Raw genomic sequence first — 13366 nt, 5'->3', positions numbered from 1 at the left:
ATAGAATTGAAACAGATTAAAGTTGTTTACTTCTTACAAATAAGTACGACAAGTCACGACACATGGCCATATTAGTCATACAACCTGCAGTGGGTCAATTTCACTGACAACACAAAACGATGCTTGCCTTTGAGTCTCAATGCATTTTACTCAAAATGTTCCTTCGTCACTCTCTTGATGAAGCCAAATGGACTACATGTATAGTAGGAATTTACTACAGGGCAGGACTCAGGGGTAGCGCTAGGCTGCGTTTTGGGGTCCCGGACTCACCAAAATACAGTTCGGACCCCTATTAAATTTTCTGCGAGTTCAGGGGTTCCTGCAGACCCCCGCTTTTCAGTCTAGCGTAACCGCAGACATACTATTTATGCTGCATTTGTGCAACTCTGACTCACCAAACTCTACGGACCCCCTACATTCAGATTTTCTGCAAGTGCAAGTTCGAGGGTCACTGCAGACTCTGGAGAGCTTTGTTCCCAGGCTTTGTTCTAGAGCTACCCCTGCTACAGTGATCCTTCAGAAAGTTCTGACTTCAAAAAGGATAGGCGAATATTTACTTGAGTTACGAACGGTTTAACGTTACATCCCGGGGCCGTGCCAGAAATCTAAAAAGTAAAAAAATTGCTTTGTGCACTCAATTTATTTTAAAAAAAACTAAAAAAGTCCTAAATACTACATGTATTTTAGCAATTAACCTTGAATGAAATGCAAAAAAAAAAAAAAAATAAATAAATAAATAAATTTAAATAAATAAATAACGCTAACGGTACACATATATATATATACGGTTAAACTTGTTTCAATTCCTGCAAAGATTAAACATATAAACAACTGATGGTGATTATAAGCATTGTATTAGTTTGTAAATACCCAGGTTGCAGGTGTTGATGCCAAAAACAATTATAAGTATTGCATACAGCCACAACACGACACTCCAGCGTTATAAATCCATTTTACACTGATTTTGTTTTGCATGAAAAAAAATCTCTTCAAAACACACCGATTCATGCACGCTTTTTTACCCGAAAATAAACTGCTAAAATGTTGAAATAAACAGTAAATAAACAGATAAACAATTGATGGTGATTATAAGCAATTTATTTGTTTGTAAACACTCGGGTGTTGATGTCAAAAACAATAATTCTCTGAAGTTGCACGCAGCCAGGGTCTACACGCCATTTTGTTTTCAATAAAAACACGCAAATTTATGCACGCTTTTTTGTCCCAAATAAACAGATAAAATGTTAAAATAAACAGTAAATAAACAGATAAACAATTCATGGTGATTATAAGCATTATATTTATCTGTAAACTAAAGCCAATTTGAAATAAAGTTGATCATTTTGAAACGCATTTTTAAAAGCTTCCAGCCTAGGCCCGAGCATTATTTTAATTAGGTAAGCTTAAAAATACGATAACAAAATAATGCTAAAATAACGGTATAAACTTACGTTAATTCCTGCATAGATTTGTGTCTGCAAATGTCCAATAACTGTCTGAATTGTTGCAATGTCAAACTGATGCCAATCATCCCCAGTGACGTGATGCTCGTGGATTGTTTGAAGGCATCCATGAAGACATTACAGCACTCGTCAGGCATCAGTACATCGGGTTCAGTAGCACGCAGTACTAGCCTGTCTAATTGTGTGCATGACATGAATGTGCTGGCCATATGTCTCACCAAACTCACCACGTAACTGCTACCCAATACACGCAGCACCTTTAGACTCGTGAGTCTGGTGTGAATAGACTCAAGTAGAGCGTCATGTTGACTCATACTCATACCAGACACACTGATAGCCAGATACGTCATTGCAGATGGTAATGAGTTGGTAAGACATACTGCTACTGCATCATTCATATCATTACCGGTGATAACCAACTGTGTAAGATTGGCTGGGATATTCTCTGCCAATGTCAACATATCGTTGGCTGGTGCATTCATTTCGGATGCAACCAACACGCACAGTTCCGTACATTGGTTTATATGTTCACATAATGCAGGAATAGTTTTCCCAGGCTCGATTGGATTTTGTGCGATCACGAGTGCCTGCAGTGATGGCATTTTGTGGACATTTCGAGCAAGTCTGGTCATTTGTTCTCCACTAGATGCAGTTGACATTGCCATTAGCACCTTTAGTGAAGACAAATGACCATCTTCAATGTTCTTACACAGTATGGTAAAATTGTCGTGCAGTGTGAAATTATTGACATCGAGGGCCTCCAATTGGACGTGGCTGATATTATTGAATATGCCAGACACGTCAGTTTCTGATGTGCTTGGTAGGCCCTCGCTGGCTTGGATACAGCTGATGTATGCTGCTATAGCTGCAGGGGTGTAACTCAGGATGTCATCACTTGTGTTTGGATTAACAGCGAGAAATCGTTGTGTGATTTGTTTCATTTTTTCATTAGAAACAGCATTCATTTCCCGCTGTTTTGAATTCCACATTTTACCAGTTGGACCTTGAAAAACTACTGGGTCTGTTGCATGAGCAATTGGGCACAATGTAATTTGATTGAATTCTGGCTTGTTACTACTTTGCATTAGGTAGCCTAATGCATTTGCAGCCTTGGTAGTGATGCCATAAAACAAGACCGCTCCAGAAGGAAATAAACTTTTCAAGTCTAAATCACTCTGGGCTTCGTAGTTGCACGCAAGGCACAATTCAATTAATTCTTGAATTGGTCGGGTCTCGTTAAATGGCATCTCTTCATCATAAAACCTGTCAGAATCCATCTCATCAAAGATTGTGACCAACTTTTCCACAATTCTGCCAGCTGCTGGTTCAGTTTCAGTTTCACACCGTGCAGCAAACATAAGCACAAGTGCTATGCTCAGGGCATTTTTGGGGGACTCAATATCTTTCAGATATGAGTCCAACTTTTCTACACGTTTGGAGAGAAAATACCCTGCACAGAACTCTTGTGCTGATTTGTGGAAAAATTGCCACTTACCAGTTTGGTGTTTTTCAGTAAGCACACCAATGTCACATGCAACAGAAAAAACAGAACCAGGAAAGTCTGTTTCCCCAAACACAAGATTAGTGTACCCTGGGGTCAGCCCGTAACAACAACCGAGCCAAGCTTGTCGATGAGATCTTCCTGTAGAAAATGAGAAAGAGAAAAAAGTGGGAAATTTTATGAGTTACTTTTATTTCTCAATCAGCATAATTTTGTAGCCTGCAAAATATATTTGGTTTTTTATTTTTACATAGCCCTGATCACAAATCTGTACTACATGCACACATTAGACTAGTTTTGGCCTCGCCGTAGGCTTTCATAATTTAAATCTACATGAGTGTGTACTCCTTATAACCAGTTAAAGATGTCATGGATGTTACTTGTGCAAAAAAAAAAATAAATATGAGTGAAGGCCTAGCTAATTTTGTTCGGCTACCTATAAATTCTCAACAATTATTCGGTTTTTTTTATTACTGCGCAAGTCAACTGCGCAAGTCAATTAGCCCTAAATTACGCTTGCGTACATAAATAGTGCGCACCAGTGCGCGAAGTAGTGCGAACCAGTCACGCATACTATTTTTCACCCTGATGTGGCTGCGATGTTCACAACACGTTCCTGACGTTTAGGCAACTTCATTCATGCGTCAAGCACGTGCGTCTGCACACCAGGCTTTAGCGATTTGAGCCTGCGCCCCATGAAATGAACACTAACGTATTGTTTTGAGCCTGTTTAAGCTTGTCATTAGTTCTTGCGTCATGTGCGATATCGTGCTTGGCGACGTCAAGCATGTGTGCATCATGCATGCATTGCATAATTATGATCTGGATTTTTGCTTTCTTTCTTATGACGTTATGGCATGCATGGTACAGCTAATTGAGCTAGGCCTTGGCTAATAAATCATATATGCCTAGGTTCGGTTTTAAAATTACACTACTCTTCATTAAAAGCAAGGCCACGAGCATTGATGAGGCACGGCCCATCTTTCTTGCCAAATTTTAAACCGTTTTTTCCTTGACTGTCATGCATGCATGTTTGTAAATGTTACGCTAGGCCTAATCAAATGGGCCCGAGCATGCGACTGACTAGTCTATTTGCTACTTTATTGTAACACAACCATAAATACGTAATTCATAAGACCTCATTTAATTATTAATTTAGGGATTTTGTAGTCCATTTTGTTCAGAAGATTGGCCTTCCTTTTGGCTAGGCCTATGATGGCATACCAAAATTGAATAACCAAGCGATATCGCGATCGCGAGTGCAATGTCGGGTGAGTGTGTAATTTTATAAATGGATTAGTCTTATGAACTACGCAAAATAGGCTATATATTAAATTAATTTAAGTTTTAAATCCTTGAAAAGATGACTTCACTTATTATACATCGGTGCAAACATGGCAAACGGAGGTCCTTCTTCCATCAGCAATGTCAAATCATGCATTCATTGGCTATGTGTACGGTGACAGTTTTGACCAGAATAATATTCAGGATATTAAAGAAATACTCCCAGTCTGAGACACCGTTTCAAAACACGTGATAGCGCCCTCATTAAAAATACTCTCAGACTTAATACTTGAGAGTACTAAGAAGTGAGGGCGCTATCACGTGTTTTGAAACGGTGTGACTGTTTGTTTGTTTGTTTGTTTGTTTACCCAGGTTGGTCCGTGAGGAACACATGCTAATCCATGGAAAACCATGGACCGTTCCAAGCTCATACAAATGCACAAGCCTGGATAGCCAGTGTAGGCTAATATATGCATGCTGGCCTAGATAGCTGAAAGTACTATCGTGTGTAGGCGGTATGGTGCAGTGGTGTTAAGCGTATTATTGTTAGATTTGTTTAATTGAGAAGTTTGTTTTTCCCCTGTCAATATTATAAATTATATTATTATTAAATATGACCGTGAAAATAGCTATAATAATAATAAAAAAAACAATTAGTGTAATTTTCATAGAAATACAATAATAATAATAACAATAATAATAATATCAAATAATAATAATATCAAATAATAATAATATCAAATAATAATAATAATAATAATAATAATAATAATAATAATAATAATAATAATAATAATAGACCTTATAGAATAAATACTATAGGCCTACTATGAATGATAATACGGTAATTATAATAATAATAATAATAATAATAATAATAATAATGTTTATTAATTTGAATTTATTGTTAGGCCCTTCGCACTTGATTAGTTTTCCTGTTAAGATTTTGAAAAAGGGATGAGGTGACTTGTTATTAATTATTAATTATCTATTATTTTCTTTTAGTTTGAACAGCAACCTTCAACTCATTTTGACAAGAGCGGGCATTTAATTATTTCACAACAATATCTGATTTTATAAATAAGTGAAGGTGGAATTATACTCCTTGTTTATTCATCATTATTGTTGATATTATTAAAGTCAGAAAATGGCAAATAGAAATAGTTGAAAGTTATTTTAATGGAGAAAATCTGAAACAAAAGTAAAATAATTAATTATTTTGTGATTTTTAATTTTGGACGCGGGCGGTAAACAGGAAACTAATAATCAAGTGCGAAGGGCCTTATAGGCCTAGGCCCTACTCCAAATAAAATCATATTGAAAACGTCCATCTTTAAATACACTTACTAAATGTCGTAGGCCTATAGTCGTATGAACAAAGAAAATAGAGGAGAAAGGAGATTAAAAGTATAATAAAGTGCACGATATAGGCCTATATACTCGGATACTAGCCCAGCAAACATTACACAATCGGCCCGATATTGGCTCTATAAAAGCTGCTATAATGGACCAAGAATGGCAGCATGTATTGGTCCGGTACGGTCGTGCACACGGGCATTCGACTGGCCCAATAGATATTGCCAGTACTGGGCCAAAATGGGTTGAAATTGGTCCAGTAAATGTCCAATTTAGTTGAAATTGTACTGGGCCAGTAGGGCATTGCCAATACAGTCCCAGAATGGGTTCAAATTGGCCCAGTAAAGGTCCAATATCTTTGAAACTGTACTGGGCCAATAGGACATTGCCAATATGGTCCCATTATGAAACCATACGTAATCAGTAATGGTCCAATATTGTCTTTTAACAATTTACCATTATTAATTTAATCAAACCACGTGGAGTGTTCTTCTATTCCTCTTTTACCCGGTTCAGGCATTATTGGTCAGTTTCACCTGTTCAACCAGATATTTCCTTTTAAAGAAACTTACAGGTTACTTGCACTCAGCACAATTGAATTGTTATTTAAAACTGATGTGCAAAGTATTAAAGTTCGATAACAAACCAAGCTAACAAAACCGAGTCATTGATAAATGAAATATATATTCTATGGTGTCATCGGATAAAAATTATGCCTTGCTCACGCAGATTCTTTACAAGGCAGTAAATAAAATATTCGGAACAAGCGTAAACTCGCTGCCTCTTCTTTATAATAATAATAACATGTGGCCCTTCAAAATGAAGATGATAATGATCAAATATTGTATTTTGATAGTAAAAAATGTCAGGGTTTCAAAACCACGCCCACATTAATGAAACATTGGACCAATACAGGGCCGGTACTCAGGACCTACGAGCCCGGCCAACAAGTGTCTGCCGCAACTGGGCCAGTATGTACATGCCGGCTCGATGCCATATTCAGGTAGTCTTCAATTGGCCCAATAATGGACCAAGTACGGCACAGCTTATCCTGGTAAGAAAACGGCGGCCAAACATCAACCAGTATCGGATTTGTACTGGCGTTATACCGTCAGCCGTGTCCGGTATTGCCAGAAGTAGACCGGTTTAAGCCATTACTGGGCCAATATTGCAATGTTTGCTGGGAGTATGCATAATAAAAATAATGTCACTATTAAGTATTTAAGTAGCTATATTAAAAAAAAAGTAATTAGATTATAAAATAAAAAAGGGAAGGAATAAACGAGTATCATAACAGTAAATACATTTAGGCCTAAACGAATAAGGAGTTCAATTAAAAAGCATCATAATATATATGCCTAACTAAATAACATAAATGGGGACCATTTATTTAACTAACTTGTTTTTTAGCTTGGCCTATTGTTAATTTTGCATTGCAAAGATAGAAAATAGTGGATGTGATAAGTAGGCCCATTATTTAGGGCCTACATATTTACACTGCACCAAAAAAAATATTTCAAACACTGGTGTTTTTTTTAACAAATCGGGTTTAATAAAGTAGGTGCCATGCAGGATTAAATAACTTGTTATTGTTTTAACCTGTTTTTGCTGTGCCTAGTCATACTTTAATTCCTATATTGATCTTTAAACACTAATTGCTCTATATTTTGGCATCACCATGCTGAAGACGCTAGTCGAGCTAGTTCAAACGTCCTATGCAGGTGAGCGAAAAATAGTGTAGTGTTGAAGTTAAAACTTTAATTCTAGGTAGACATTGTTGTATATTAATGAAACTTCAGGAAAGTAACCATTAAAAGTAACCTTTAAAATGTCATATAAGGTCATTTGGGGTCAAGTAGTAAAGACAGTAGATTTTCATATTTTAATTGGTAGAAACTATGTGAAGCCAAAACGTCATTTCAAGATCATTAGAGATCATCTCAAGAAAAAAAGAAGAAATACTATTGGATTTTCATTTAACTTGGTGGAAAATGATGAGCAAATAAGTGGAGCAAATTTAAAATGTCATTTCAAAGTCACAGAAGTTATTCGCATTCACATTTATACAGGGGAGACTATGTATACAAATGTACTTACCACACTGCCGGGAGAAGAAAGCTGGCTTTTACCCATCATGGAAAGAACTGCATGATACAATTCCCCCAGTCTTTTGGGAATTTCTCTCCCGTGACTTTCTTCAAACAACCAGCTGACCATAACAACAATGAGTGGGCTGGACAGGTCAATAGTAATCTCGTTTCTTTGTATATACCCTGACAGACGTTTGCCCAACTTGATTAGACCAGGTGCTGCAAGGTCATCTTTGGAGCGGTTGAAATAATTTCTCACAAGGTCGAGGACATCAGACTTGTTCAAAGGTTTCAGCTGAAGCCTTTTATATGTCGGGTATTGGTTGATTATTTCCCCTTCTCGCCACGGTCGTGTTGTGACAAGCACCCGGCATTCTCTCAAGTGATCGTCCTGAATAATCCTCACCATGTTGCCTATGTCTTGTGTCTTCGCTAAGATCTTCATTTCGGTCTCATCAAAAGAATCAAATACAATTAAGCACGATTCTTTGAAGTCACTGATAATCTGGTGCAGAGTATCATTATTTACGGCGGGATCTTTGGCAATACTAGTACTCAGCAACTGTTCTCTAATTGCATCCTCCAGGTTGGTTGTATGATCAATCAATCCCAACTGAAGGATGAATAAGAGTTTAGTATGCTTAATTGCCGATAATGGCTTTTCTCTGCACCAGTCATATGCGATTTTTGCACAAAAGACGGACTTCCCTCGTCCAGGATCGCCGACTAAAAGAAAGCGCCGTCCATCAATTTTGAGGACATCCTCATATGACTTCAAGCGTTCTTGAATTACAAACGATCCGGACGAGGTATCGTCAATAGACATAGGCACATAGAGGTCATCTAGGTCCAACCACTCGTTACGCTTCCACGGAATGATCTGCTTTTTGCAATATATGCGCTCGTATTTTGCTCTCAAGTCTTTGGCTATTTTTTGTACCAAATCTAAAATGCAAAGTGAAACATAAAAAATAGGAATAAGTATATACCGCTATTAATTTATCAAAATGATAAACAGTTTTATAAGCACCGTATAGTTTTCGGTTATAAGCTGAATACTAGTGAGAGCGATAATGAGGAGAGAGAGAGAGAGAGAGAGAGAGAGAGAGACAGGGGTTGATGGGGGGGGGTTTGCTCACATTTCTGACTCCTTCCCATAGCCAAAAGAGTTTGAGCTTAAGCAATGTGCGATCATCTGCAATGTTTAAGCTATTAGCGTCTTCCTACTAGTATGCCATTTTCATGAGAAGGGTTTAAGAGTTTTAACTTATATACTAAAAATATGCGCTCATCTGGAATGGTTGCCATTGGCCTAGCGTCATTTAGGTCTGCGTGTAAATAATGGCAGTCGAATAGAGCGAGCATTCCTTGTTTTTAGTGATTAAGCCCGAATGTTTGCGGGATTCAACCAAAACCTTCCAGAAGATGACACAATAATTATGTCATGTTAATTATTATTATTATTATTACAGGACATTTCTATAGCGCTCTACAGATAACACAGCGCTTTTGCTCCAACACAAAATACACAAGAAAAAAAACAATATAAAAACAACAACAAGAAATTACTGATTTGGAAAAGATACGTCTTCAGAAGACGTTTAAAAGCAACCACAGATTCCGCTTCTCTGACATAAACAGGGAGCTTGTTCCAGTGCTGGGGCCCGAAAACGGTGAAACAGCAATCCCCGGCTCTTTTACTGGAGCGAACTGTATAGAGCCTTGTTTTGTCAGATGATGAGCGAAGCCTGCGACTGCTTCTAGATGAATCAGGATGATTATAAAACGTGACAAGATCTTGTAGATATGCCGGAGCAGTACCTGATATGCAGTTGTATATGTGCAACATGATTTTGAAATTAATTCTTTCTTTCACCGGGAGCCAATGGAGGGTATTCAACAAATCGGCAGAGCACCTGTCTCGTCCACATGCGAAGATCAGCCTGGCTGCCTTATTTTGGAGACGCTGCAGCCGTTTTAGGTCCATTTCACGGGCACCATACATGAGGGAGTTGGCATAGTCTATGCGAGACAAGACAAGTGCTCTGACGGCATGATGACACGCGTCCTGACTGAGAAACCGTCGTATCCGCCATAAGTTACGGATGTGAAAGTTGAGGGTTTTACAAAGATTGCTAATATGAGAAGACATATTAAGAGCTCCATCAAAAAAACACCTAAGTTCTTAACATTGGCAGATGGTTTGATTGAGTGGTTACCCAAGCTCAGCTCAATGACGGGAAGCTTATTGAGAGCTCTATTGGTGGCAATGATGAAAAATTCCGTTTTGTCCTGATTGAGCTGCAGCTTGTTATTAACCATCCAAGAGTTAATATCATGTAAGCCATGTAAGCCAGATATAATCTCTTACTAGTATGAACGATACCTTATATCATCAGTATTATTTGCAAAATATCACATGGAATCACTTACCGCCATATCTGTGGGATGTCGTAGGCGCTTGTGGTCGTGGCACCTGTTGTGTTTCTGTGTATAATTAAGAAGGACCACCATGTTAATAATATAATTAATAATTTATTTTTCAATTTATTGAGTTCCAACTTTATAAACAAATAATATATAGTAACATACAAATAGATAAACGGTTTGCATCTTTGCCCTCCTGATATAATGCAAATTATATTTTGCTCATGGCAGTTGTATGATCCTGATGGTCATAGTGATATAAATATAACATACCCTAAGGCGCTATATATCTCAATGGCATATATAAACGTAACCAAGCAGCACTTTTAGATACAAGGGGTCAATAAGTTACATAATATAACCTGGTACCCTTTAATCATAATAGTAATTTGAAGGCCTGGGCTTAGTTAATAGAAGCTCTTCAGGCGGTCTGCAACCGTCTCTCTGCTTACACCTCAACCCCGGGCCTCAACCGTTCCGTGGACTTGACCTCTGAATCAATAATGTAGCCCATAACCCTGACCTATCCTAACCCTGATCCTAATCCTAACTCGGTTCCACAAAATAAAATTGACATTAGGCCCTACTTACTCTTTGATGAGAGCTTTTCGTCAATAGCCTTGATGATTTCAGGCAGGCTTTTCACCATAGCCTCTTCTGTTCTTACATCATAATATAACATGTTGCAGATCATAAGTCCTAACCAATCGGAAGGCTTGGAAGAATCGTATTGCAATCGGATTATATCCTTATTTAGAAAATCTGCATATTGAGCCTCTGTGGGAATGAGTGAAACAACTGACATGACAACAGCAATGCAAGACAGGAAGATATGGAGGGCCATCACAGTTCGAGGACACTCGACATAGGCAGTAGGCAGGGAATGAGTGTTGAAATAATTAGTGTATTCATAACAATAATTAAGGTATTAGGTCCTATATAGGTGTCATTGTGACTGGCATTTTAAAAATAAGATAATAATAGCTAAAATAAAATTTTCTGGTATAAGTGTGAGTTTGAAGCAACAAACATTTAATATTGTTTTAAATAAATAAATAAAGTAATTTATATAGCGCATTATGCCAGGCCTCAATGCGCTGAACAGAGAACTAACCTTACAAATACATTATGCAAAAACTACAAAAGTACATATTCCATTAGGCATAATACAACCAATACAAATTAATTATAGTAAACACATTTAAAAACATTATAAAGCAAATACACTTGATAAGAGAAACAGAATAGCATATCATATAATGAACAAAAGCATGATAATTATAAACAACACACTAAAATCCAAATCACTACTCGAATCCCCTGGATTTAAGGATTAGCTTACATTTACCCCTAAAAATTGTGGAGCATGCCATTTGTTTTTGTAACTATAAACTATTAATTTATTATAAATTCATTTAGGTTTGCACCATTAAATCCTGGCGTTTTATACTCTTGTCACGAGATCCATGGTGTGTTACTTAATCCTCTCAAAATGTAGTAGAAATTGCCGATTTGTAAACATTTTAAATGAAAGTAAACTAAGACAGAATTGATTCACTATTTAAATTAAGAAGGATATTATACCTTTTCTACAATTTTTACTGTCTTGGTATTTTTTAGAGCAGCACATTACAATTACAGCAGATCCCTCCACAGCTTTCGCCATTGTTTGGTCCATATTGTCTCCTGTTGAGGAAATATTCATAACAAATACATTTTCTTTTTATTTCTTAGAATTTTGGTGGTGGTTTCTGCAATATACCTACACTAATTTACATGTACATATTTCATATGTTTCCAAATTATACTTGTTATTCTGGTGTTCGTCTTCGCTTCATAATGTGTTCAATTGATTACTAGATCTTGACGATGTCAGTTCATAAACATTCATTTGTACACAATTTGATTTGAAAAAATATTATGGTTCACAAACTACAGATAGCCAATTCGCCATAGAAGTAGTGATAGGAGGATTAATTACCATAGCAATGTGTTTACATTATTTATTAATATATTGCCCTGCACCAGATGTTACGCCGTTCCAATGCATTGCGCATAGATTATCAAAAACCAGGGACAAAGACATGGATCGTAATTCTATAGAATGTTCTACATCATGCTGATCACTCGCACCTGTAAGATTAGTGTCTTTGAAAAGAGCGGCAATGTGGTTAAACTATCATTGCACACATACACCGCTGCGCTGACGAGTGCATCCTGCTTATAGTGCGGAGTGATAATTTCAAAAATAAGTGCAAACCCATTGCTATGGTAATTAATCCAGTTACATCACTACTTTTACGGCGAATACAAAGATACTGGAAAGAAAACATGTAGGACTTTCCCCCAGGATTGCCAACTCACTCTCCGGCCTCACTGTATTGCATCATGTGTCAATGTCAGGCTAAAATTGACCAAAACTATATACGTTACATTTTGCGATGCCTGAGACAAGGCAAAAGGAAGAAGGATTTTGGGTAATTCTGGTCCGTTATTTTGTCATCGGCATTAAATTCCGACTTTTGGACTCTGCTGGTTATCACGTAGAAGTAGCATTAGAAGAAGTACCCTGTCAGACCAGCAGTCAGAACGCAACAGCGCGGATTTACGTGTTTATATAGGTGAGCAGACAATATTGACTTGGTTTACTTACGCATACGTTCTACGTCCATCCAAACCCTGAACCCCGTTTTCACTAATTCATCTTTCAGTTTCAACATCCGCTCCTGAGCACCCCAATTATAAGAGATCATAACGTCCCATTGGTCTGTGATATCTGGCAAAGAAACCAAAAATTGGCAGAATATATCTGAGTATGAGTCTATGAAAACGGACTATGAGAGTTTAAGAATCAATTCCACCATTTTAGCCCTCGTCACTAGTATTCTAGCTAGAAGTCTGAGAGCATTAAAACAGACAACAAAGATATTAGTAGTACTCTAGTTTGCTTTTCCCCTGAATTCAAGAATAAGGCCGAGTCTTAATTGTCTGAACATTAAGGAAAGTCGTTTTACCTGAAATAAGGGAAAATAATTATATGATAACTTTTTTATCACACATTTCTCCACATGTATTAGTTTATGCCCATTGTTCCCTCGCCTTAAGGTCCGTTCATATACTACCACCGCATTTGCGATGCGTTGCTTTGCGATGCCAATATATCGATTACTTTTGCCGCAACTCAACGCAACTCGTCGCATTTCCAAATTAAAATGTATTTAACTTTATTGCGATATCGCAATGCA

The 13366-nt window shown here is 37.3% G+C and overlaps 2 protein-coding genes across 4 annotated transcripts in view; both read right to left on the bottom strand.

The window, feature by feature from the left end:
- Positions 1-3061, bottom strand: part of LOC140146362 (uncharacterized) — a 29601-nt gene extending 26540 nt beyond the window's left edge. Inside the window, exon 1 of the mRNA XM_072168184.1 lies at positions 1452-3061. Coding sequence (XP_072024285.1) covers positions 1452-2821 — 1370 coding nt within the window. The 5' untranslated portion in view covers positions 2822-3061. The remainder of the gene's footprint in view (positions 1-1451) is intronic.
- The window catches only part of LOC140146361 (uncharacterized), a 63544-nt gene continuing 53145 nt past the window's right edge, over positions 2968-13366 (bottom strand). For all 3 annotated transcript variants that reach the window (XM_072168180.1, XM_072168182.1, XM_072168181.1), the window contains 6 exons: positions 12775-12897; positions 11706-11807; positions 10713-10898; positions 10128-10181; positions 7702-8639; positions 2968-3105 (listed from right to left, as the gene is read on the bottom strand). In XM_072168180.1, coding sequence (XP_072024281.1) covers positions 3061-3105; positions 7702-8639; positions 10128-10181; positions 10713-10898; positions 11706-11807; positions 12775-12897 — 1448 coding nt within the window. In that variant the 3' untranslated portion in view covers positions 2968-3060. The remainder of the gene's footprint in view (positions 3106-7701; positions 8640-10127; positions 10182-10712; positions 10899-11705; positions 11808-12774; positions 12898-13366) is intronic.

This window comes from Amphiura filiformis, chromosome 2 (genome assembly GCF_039555335.1).
Source record: "Amphiura filiformis chromosome 2, Afil_fr2py, whole genome shotgun sequence".
In the NCBI taxonomy this organism is placed as follows: domain Eukaryota; kingdom Metazoa; phylum Echinodermata; class Ophiuroidea; order Amphilepidida; family Amphiuridae; genus Amphiura; species Amphiura filiformis.
This window is presented reverse-complemented; position numbering and strand designations above follow the sequence as displayed.